The 9,199-nt window shown below is 41.4% G+C and overlaps 2 protein-coding genes across 2 annotated transcripts in view; one reads left to right on the top strand and one right to left on the bottom strand.

Annotated features, from left to right (window-relative positions):
- The window catches only part of entpd5a (ectonucleoside triphosphate diphosphohydrolase 5a), a 10,285-nt gene extending 2,633 nt beyond the window's left edge, over nt 1-7,652 (top strand). The window contains exons 4-13 of the mRNA XM_008335673.3: nt 668-743; nt 1,321-1,356; nt 1,753-1,841; nt 1,932-2,011; nt 2,100-2,161; nt 2,238-2,339; nt 3,005-3,148; nt 3,255-3,311; nt 4,857-4,972; nt 5,405-7,652. Of these exons, the coding sequence (XP_008333895.1) occupies nt 668-743; nt 1,321-1,356; nt 1,753-1,841; nt 1,932-2,011; nt 2,100-2,161; nt 2,238-2,339; nt 3,005-3,148; nt 3,255-3,311; nt 4,857-4,972; nt 5,405-5,488 (846 nt within the window). The 3' untranslated portion in view covers nt 5,489-7,652. The remainder of the gene's footprint in view (nt 1-667; nt 744-1,320; nt 1,357-1,752; nt 1,842-1,931; nt 2,012-2,099; nt 2,162-2,237; nt 2,340-3,004; nt 3,149-3,254; nt 3,312-4,856; nt 4,973-5,404) is intronic.
- Nucleotides 7,653-7,851: 199 nt separating this feature from the next.
- The window catches only part of coq6 (coenzyme Q6 monooxygenase), a 12,557-nt gene continuing 11,209 nt past the window's right edge, over nt 7,852-9,199 (bottom strand). The window contains exons 10-12 of the mRNA XM_008335556.2: nt 9,028-9,143; nt 8,512-8,678; nt 7,852-7,979 (exon numbers count right to left, since the gene is read on the bottom strand). Of these exons, the coding sequence (XP_008333778.1) occupies nt 7,950-7,979; nt 8,512-8,678; nt 9,028-9,143 (313 nt within the window). The 3' untranslated portion in view covers nt 7,852-7,949. The remainder of the gene's footprint in view (nt 7,980-8,511; nt 8,679-9,027; nt 9,144-9,199) is intronic.

Genomic DNA, 9,199 nt, shown 5'->3' with positions numbered 1-9,199 from the left:
CCGCCAGGGAATGGGATGAGAAACCACTAAGTGCTTACAAGTGTCTCTGAAAAAAAAAAAAAAGAAAGAAAATGCAGCAAGTCTGCCCATTTGGTTGCGGAAAACAGCTGTTGTGGGGTTGTGTGGAGTAACCATATTTGTCATTTAAAGTATTAAATCCGAGCTACTGTTCCAGGCATGCCTGTGGCTGAGATATCTGTCAGTCTAACACAGAACAGATGCAGTTTGTCTTCCAGCGTCTGGCAGGGCTGTATCCACACAGTGCAGCCAAGTAATTGACTGTGTAGTTCAGTATGTATTATTATGATTGTTTTTTTTATACATGTAGCTCTGCGGTCGACAAACATTCAACTGGAAGCAGATTTGACAATGTACAAATGCCCAAAGTCCAAGATAATAACCTGGCAGTCAAATACACAGAGTTATATCTGACTTTGAACTATTTTACAAAGTAACGGAAAAATCTCAATTTCATTCAGTAAACTATCGAAAGCCTTGTCAGTAAAACACTGGGTAATCCAATTTAGTTGGCTCACAAGTTAGCCTCAAATATGCTAAACGATAGCTGCTATTACCGCTACAAATTTACCTATGAAAAAGCTTGAATTGCCACTTAATCCTTGCCAAATATTGAACACAGTAAACAGTGTCACCTGTTCTTCCACAGGTACAGGAGGTATTTGACGAATCCCCTTTCTATGTGCCACAAAACAGTGTTTCCATCATGAACGGAATAAATGAAGGTAGGTTCTCAATCCAATTACATTTTTTTATGGAAATACTATATTGGAGTTAAGGTCGAGCTACTGTGAAAAGCATGAATGTTTTCTGTTAACTGCCTGTTTTCAACAATCCCATCAGTCACCAGTGTGTTCTGTTTCCCATTTATTGCCCTCACTTTACGAGTACAATTGCGTCACATTGAGATAGTTGTAATTACCTGGGTTGGCCTAAAGGGGCCACACGGTGGTAGGGTGGAAACTGCTTATGCCTTACAGTGAGAAGATCATCAGTTCGATCCTTGTTGATAAATGCTGGTGTTTTCGCAGCTTCTCAAAGTCCAAAAACGAGCTTTGGGTTAAATCTTCACTCTAATTTGAATGAATCTGAGAGTGAGTGGTTGAGTTTCTCAATATGTGGTCCTGTGATGGACTGGAGAACAGTCCTGCCATCACCCAACAACTGCTGGGATTGTCTGAAAAAGGATGAATAAATAAATGCTGTTAAAACATGTACATGTTGTAGTACTGAGTGCTTCAGTTTATACACGTTTATATATTTGTACTAACCTAGACTTTACAACCGTTTGTGCTGTTTCAGGAGTCCTCGCCTGGGTCACAGTGAACTTCCTCACAGGTAAGACATTGCTTGTGTTTTGCTGAGCCGGTGTTAGTGGTTGTGGGGCTCATACCTGAGGCTGCAGTGTACACAGAGCTGGGCCAGAGAAGGACTGTTGTCTCCTGTCTGAGGTCACGAGCTTGAATCACTGGCCTCACACAGGTTACAAAAGCATGCAGTATTTCTACACAGCTGCGATAGCGAGAGATTTATTCTCAACAACAGACCCCTGGCTTCAAAACAGTTGCATGTGTGTCCTCCTGGTGGCCACGGCCGTGACGTGTCAGTGTGTTTTCTGACACAAATGGAACAAATTTCAACTAGAACTCGAGATGAATCAGCGTTTTCTGAATAATGAATTTAAACTGATAAGGAGATTCTTCCAAATGTTGACTCTGTCTCCTTGTCCTGCAGGTCATTTGTACTCCAACACAAGGAGAACAGTGGGGATCCTGGACTTAGGAGGTGGATCTACACAGATCACATTCCTTCCCAAGTCTAAGGTGAGTCGAACGTTGACGATAACAAGTCTGTCTAAAAATGCTGAGGTAAAAAATTGGGATCTAATTAAACATGAACTGTCCATCCAACAGAAAACAATCGACGCTGCACCATCCAGTTACATCGCCCGGTTCAACTTGTTCAACAGCACATATCAGCTCTACACACACAGGTAAAGAAAAATGTCAATTTTTACAACAAAAAAATCTACAAATGAAGAACCTGCATCTGAAATGTACTCGCTTCGCACCTTCGCACAGTTACCTTGGAAACGGCCTGTACGCAGCTCGGTTGGCTACGCTCGGAGCACTAGGAGCTGATGGTACTTTCTCCTCACCTCTGGTTTGCTGGTAAACACGGTCCCTGGACGATGGTAAACATCTTTTGTGTTTTCCCAGGTCTAGAATGGAAGATCTTCAGAAGTTCCTGCCTCCCAAAAAAGTTCAGGGAAGATGTGAGCTTTGGAGGAACCACCTACAAAGTTAGCGGGATTCCAGACGGTGAGATAAAAGCCCTCTGAGGTTTTGATTGCCTTCCCAAGGCCTTGGATTCAGCAATGCGTGCATTCCTTTTCTCATTCTGGTACACAATAGCTTACAGTATTATAATTCTCCCATGAGAACATTTATCTGCCGAAGTTTCTCCAACCTTGGCGCCAAATGCATGTTTTGTCATCGTCTTTTCCCTCTTGAACAATTATATTGTAGTCAACCTTGTATTTAAATGAAAGGAAAACTGTCAGTTAAGTTCACAAATAAGGCAGTCACTCCCATACCACAGTCAAGTAGCCAAAAGATGCTGGGCTTGTCCCCGAGTTATTTTTTTTTTTCTTTTTGTGTAAAGAGCGGCTTGATCTGGACCGCTCACAATTATGTGGTAAAAATAGATGGCCCAGCAGGGCTGTGCTTACTGTCGCACTTGTCAGTAAATGGTTTTGCCCTGCACAATGGTGCCCACCATACCCGTGGGGCTGTGTGAAACTTGTCCTTCTGGGGCTTCCCTTCTATGTTATCTGGTGCAACCCCCAGTTTCAACCTGTGGCTGACCTCAAGCTGAGGCTTCCGTCTCTCACAGCTGCATGCTTTTACCCTGCAGTTTCTATGCACCTTTCACTGAGCGGAGCCCACGTTGTTTCACTTGTTCACTTCAACCTCTTGTCTTCCAGGCTACGCGGGCTACAAGCTGTGTTATTACGAAGTGATGAAGGTTATCAAAGGGATCGTGCACCAGCCGTACGAAGTGAAGGGCAGCAGCATCTTCTACGCGTTCTCCTACTACTTTGACAGAGCTGTGGAGTCTGGCCTCATCGGTGAGTGGGCACAGACCAAGCAGTTACCTTCCAGTGCCACTGTCCTGTACGTTAATTATCATCCTGAGCTCAGAGCTGGAATTCAAATTGCACGTTTGCCTTGCAGAGCCTGGTCGAGGTGGTGCAATTGAAGTCAGGGACTTTAAAAAGAGAGCCAAGGAAGGTAAGAGTTATAGGTTATCTCCTCTGGGGCTGGAGCGACGTGTTTCTGAAACCAGCAATCTTAAAAGTTAAATATATCATTCATCAAACCACCAAAACAACCAAACAGTCACCAGTGTGTTTGTGCCCAAACATTTGGTGCAGCGTTTCCAAACCGGCACAGCTTTTCCCTCCATCAAAGGAGAATTTATTACAATCGTAAAATGTAACTGATTATTTGCTAAAACGTGTCATGAACATGGATTATATGAGGAAAGTTGTTTATTACAGGGTGAATTTATGTTTACATGACTATAAAATGTTTTAGTGCGTTTAACCGATACACACCACCGACAAAATCTCCAGTATGTGACACTTGGAAAAAAACAAGTGGAAGCAGATTTTGTAGCGAGCAGATGGAGAAGGAGTTGGTGGACTTACAGTACATAGTAGTCTTTGTGCTGTGAGAACGCGGTCACGTGGTCTGGCTCTGGAGTCGGGCTGGCAGCTCAGCTGAAGAAGTCTGGTCTGGTCCAGGCAGCTGGGCACCTGACAGCCACACACCACCACCTGCGGCCTGACACATGCTGACACACAAACACACTGTGTATGACTGTGTTACATCCACCGCCATCAGCACCCACCGACCCACAGCTTGGTGCTGACCCTCACACACCTCCCTGTGTGTGTGCAGACAAACAAAACTGGAAACAGAAACTTCTTCTTCTTTTACTTGTGTAGCACAGGAATCTGTTTTTGCCATGAACTTTGTTCTCTCTAAATTTTTTTTTTTTTTAAGAAAACAAACTCTCTCATTTTAGTTGTTTTAATTATAGCTAAAAGTCAAGACATTGTTTCATTAGCATGTGCTACAGGCTAAATGTATTTTAGTTGTCAGCACATTTGACTATTTTTAGCTTTGAGCTAATGCTAGTTACCCTAAGATTTAGCTGTCTTTCCAAAGTTTGGATTTTACATCATTAGCATGTGGCTAATTTAAGTATTCTGATTTTTTTAAAATGCTGAAGCTTACCTTAACTTTTGTGACAAATTTCAGACGCTAGATGCTAGCTTTAGAATGTAGCGCATGTTAGCAATCTAACATTTTGGCAGCGTTGAATTCTGCCAAATATCAATTTTTTTTCTTTTTCCCTATTCCAAATGTATCTTAAAGGTTACTGTTTTTATTGGACAGGAATGCGTAAAATGTTAGTTCTTACCTTAATCGTTTTAGGTTTATTCAGTATTTGTCGTGTTCCAGACTAACTCTGTTACATCAGGACAGTTTTGTATATTTTACATCTTTGTTTTGACAGACAGTAGACAAACAGACTCAACAGTGTCTGTAAAGAGAAGACAACCATATGTCTCTCTATATGCTCGGAGAGTAATGCTACAGGACGTTTAACCACAACATGCAACTTCACCACTAGTCGTTTCTTTATCCCACGCAGTCTATCATTAGGTGTGACTTGCACGATGCAACAACATGTCTTCTCGTCAACTTCGTGTCAAACATGTGTGAATGTCACGTCTAAAACTGTGTGGCTTTTGTGTGTGTTTGCAGTGTGTAACAAGATGACCAAATACCGTGCCATCAGCCCATTCCTCTGCATGGATATGACATATATCACCTGTCTGCTAAAAGAGGGCTTTGGCTTCAAGGACAACACGGTGCTGCAGGTGAGCCAATCAGAGCTGGGTTACAACAGAACCTGCAAAATTAGGAAAAGCAAAAAAAAAAAAAAAAAAATTGATGTTAGAATGAGTGTAGGCAGGAAATAGCTTTTGCAAGATCAACCCTGCCACTGCTGCAAAGTTTTAAGTAATGAGCCCCAAGAGGCCAGCAGTGGTATTGCAGATTTTGGGTTAGCTTCAAAATGAAAACTTATAACAGCAAAGTGACAGAGTGAACTAGTGCAAATAGCATCGAAACAAACACGTTTTAAAAATTGGTGAAAAAAAGGCAAAGTTCACAAGGAGGGCAAAATATACATAAGTGAACACCTAGGGGTCAGCAATGGTACTGCATCTAGGCCTAGTGGAGAAAATTGATAAATCAGGTTATGCTTTTTTAACATCTAACAGAGTTCATTGTCTTCTTCTGTTTTACAGCTAGCCAAGAAGGTGAACAACGTGGAGACGAGCTGGGCGCTGGGGGCAACCTTCGACTACTTCAGAAATTTCAACATCCACTGAGGACAGCTTGCTGTCTCTGCCGCCAGCACTGAGAGGGACAGTCTGTCACTTTGCGGCTTTCCTTCCTGTATCCACCCTCCATCAGTTCTTCCCCCTCACACAAAGCCAATCCCTACTCCTCTTCCTATTCCTCCTCCTTACACTTCCTCAACCTCAGCATTCCGAGGTCTCTCTGAGAACTCTTGAGAAAAAAAAATCACTATATTTTTCTAAGGCCAGCTATTTCTACTGTATGTGGGGCTCATTACTAGTGGGCTGACTTTATTTTTGTAAAACGTTTACATTTTTGATTTTTGTCTGGTCCGAGACATTTTTTTTCTCACCTACCTATCGCAGGTGTAGACGCAAAAACAAGCCTGTATTTTGGTGCTGACTGTGGTCCTGGTGCACACTGTAACACAGGCCAGTGTAAGACCATTAAGATTCTAGTTGCTGGAGTTGCAACTAAAGGTGTTTATCTAAAAATGTGTAAAGTAGTTATTTCTTTTTAATACTAGTAGTAAATTATCTCACAGGTCATTGACTCAGTCACCCCCCCAAGCCCCTAAATCCCCTAAACTAACGACACGTCAGGCATCATTGAAAATTGTGCATATTTGTGCAGCTTCCTAAAGCTTGTACATTACACTTTACTTGCAGATACTGTAGCTACGACGTGATCTGACGCCTTGATATCGACTCATGATTTGTACATATTCATCATTTGTGTTTGCCCTATCATGACACCAGGGTCCAACGTAGCCCACCGGGGATATTGTCCCTGCAGACTCTGCTGTTACAGCCTTTACAAGTAGGAGACTAATGCCTGTTTTCAAAGGTTGGCCATTATTGTTTGTTTTGTCTACAGTGAAAAGACCTTATTAAGCAGGAAGAAATTGCAGGATCCCCTCTTCCGACCTATATTTAGACTAGCACAAGAGGAACCTCTCATCAAGAGATGGTCCATCCACCAACGTAATTAACAGCCATTAAATAACAACCAAAATGTCACCCGTAATTACCTACAACAAAGTGTTAAAACATATGGCTCTTTTACTGAAAACTTTAATATTACCATCCTGTCTTTTTTTTCTCCTTGTGAACTGTATAAATATTTAATTTACTGAAAGGTTTTATGTAATTATCATCCAATATAAACTCTTGGACTTTCTGTGTAACAAAAACAAAGGTGTCTGCAGACTCTTTAGTATTCAACGTGTTCCATAACTACTGTTGTATATACATGACTTCTATTATAGTGAACTACAGGAACTGACAGGAACTGCTTTACATTGTAAAATCCATATGCTGCACATTTGCTTCAGTTTTCATCAGTATGAATAACCGGATGGCTGACAATATGTACATTGATGTTGATTATGTTCATTGGAATAAGTGTATGTTATACATGTATGTTTTAATAAAACATGAAAATGTGACCATGTCTGGTGTTACGTTCTGTTCTCTACGGTACATTAGTATCATCACACCGTACCATCCAAGCAAAGCTGTGAATTACTGGCACAAGATACAAGTTATACACACATTGAATATTAGTATACACTCTATACTGTAGTTACAATTATATACTCTAGACATTTGTATTAAAACCACCAATGTTCAGCTCGGTAGGGCCACATAAAATTATGTGGTGGGCAATATTTGTCCCACGGGCCATAAGTTTGATATATGGGCATTAGGTGCAAACATTTCAAGAGGATAAAAAATGTATTTTGCACATTGTGACATTTTCAACACATTGCAACAAAACTTTTCAATCAAAAATGTTTTCTTACCTTATACTTTTGTCCATTTCTTCCACATACAAGGCTCTTGAAGGCATTCATAATGAAATTATTGGAACAACTGTTTGCTGCTGTAACTGCACCATGCCAAAAACGTAGAAATAACAGAATAGCAGTTAAAAAAACAAAAGCTATCACTTGGCCACAAAACGCTAAAGCTAGCATAAGGAAAGCCATCTCCATTTATCTTAGGGATGAAAATACAAGACTAAGTCAAAAGGTTTACAAAAAAATATTTAAAACAACACAAGTTAAGTTTTTTTGAGAATGAGATGTTACATTAGAGAATATTCATTCATTTTAAAAGGTTTGTGTTTGAGTTTGGTTAAACTTTGTTTACATTTGTTTGCTAATTTTAAAATATTTTCTTTTGTGGGTTGAGGAAGGAAGGTTGAGAAAATAAAATATAGTTTGTTTGTTTTTTAAATCTTGAACCTCTCTTAAGTTTCTAATAGTTTGTTTGTTTTTTAAATCTTGAACGTCTCTTAAATTTCTAAACTCAATGTGGATTTAAACTGCCGAAATCCAAATAAAACAAAGTGATTTAAAAAGAAAAAAAATAGTCACAGGGAGTCACAATAGAGTAAAATATATATTTGATATTTTTTACAGTCAAACGTTTTTACAGCTCCATAGTCTTTGGAAGATCTATGAACAACCGCCGTGTGTCAAAGGCGTCACTTGCTTGCAAAAGACATGATCTGCTCCTGTGGAGGCAAAAGAGACAACGGCTGAAACAAACCAGGATCTTCAACAGTGTCTTAAAATTTGTATAATTTAACGTAGAGAAAGTCACCTCTACCTCACACAATCAAATACCTCCACAACCAGTTACACTGGCACTGGTCTGAATCACTTAGTAGAAAATAAAGTCACTTCACATGAGTGGTTGGTAGTAAAAGGGGTGTGAAAACACAAGCCAACACTGCTGTCCACTGCCCTGGGGCCAGCCCTGCACCCCACCCACACACACACTTTTGGTAACACTAAATTTGGGGCTAAACTTAGATGCCATAGTAGTAGGTTCAAACCCCAGAAATTATAGACAGCGCTTAAGTAACATGTTGTGTAATCAGAAATGAGGGAGGTAGCAGGGGTAGGGAGCGGAGGCGGAACTTAAGGCGGACAGGTGGATGATGTTGGATGTGTGTCCTTAAGGCGGACAGGTGGATGATGTTGGTGTGTTGGAGCACGTGTTCTGAAGAGGGGGGAGAAGAAGAGGGTGGAGAGAGATCTTACTTTGAGCGTTGGGAGCATGTTGGTGGCCTGCAGACCGAAGGTGCGTAGGAGAACCACAGGAGCAGAGTTGGTGGAGTACAGGCGTTTCATGAGGTCGATGGCTGCCATCATGGGCAGATTGTGTCTCTGTCTGTCAGTTTCGTACTCCAACAAGTGCTGAATTGCTCCTGCAGGGACGGACAAAGACTGTGGGTTAAAAACAGAGGACACGCAGTGAATCTGCGTGGGCCGCTCATATGTTTCCTGCATCAAGCGGTGGTGCTATTTTGAATTGAGAACATTTAAATGGTGGGAAAAACAAACAATATCACACAACGGGATTTTCATTTTCATAAAAAGCAACTTTTGTGCCAGCGTCCTGGCAGTCGGCGCAGGAAAACATCAAATGAGATTCGTTGAAAAAGCAGATGCTTTTTATAATTCAGGTTAACAACGTGCACTTGAGCTTGTGGAAAAGAGCTTAAGGGAAACCACTGCACTATAGTTGCAGCGCTTGTGTTTAGAGTTCTCACTGACCCAGGTCCTTCCCGTTAAAGGCCGCCTGGCTGAGGAGCCGCGTGAGGGAAGCCACATCCCCTAAGCCCAGGTTGGCTCCCTGACCCGCCAGGGGATGGACACGATGGGCTGCATCCCTGCAATGACAAACATAATCTCCACTGTCCAAATATACTCAGCGCATGGTGTGTTA

Source organism: Cynoglossus semilaevis, chromosome 1 (genome assembly GCF_000523025.1).
Source record: "Cynoglossus semilaevis isolate Cse_v1.0 chromosome 1, Cse_v1.0, whole genome shotgun sequence".
NCBI lineage: Eukaryota > Metazoa > Chordata > Actinopteri > Pleuronectiformes > Cynoglossidae > Cynoglossus > Cynoglossus semilaevis.
Note: the sequence above shows the minus strand (reverse complement) of the source record. Positions and strands in the feature narration are given on the sequence as shown.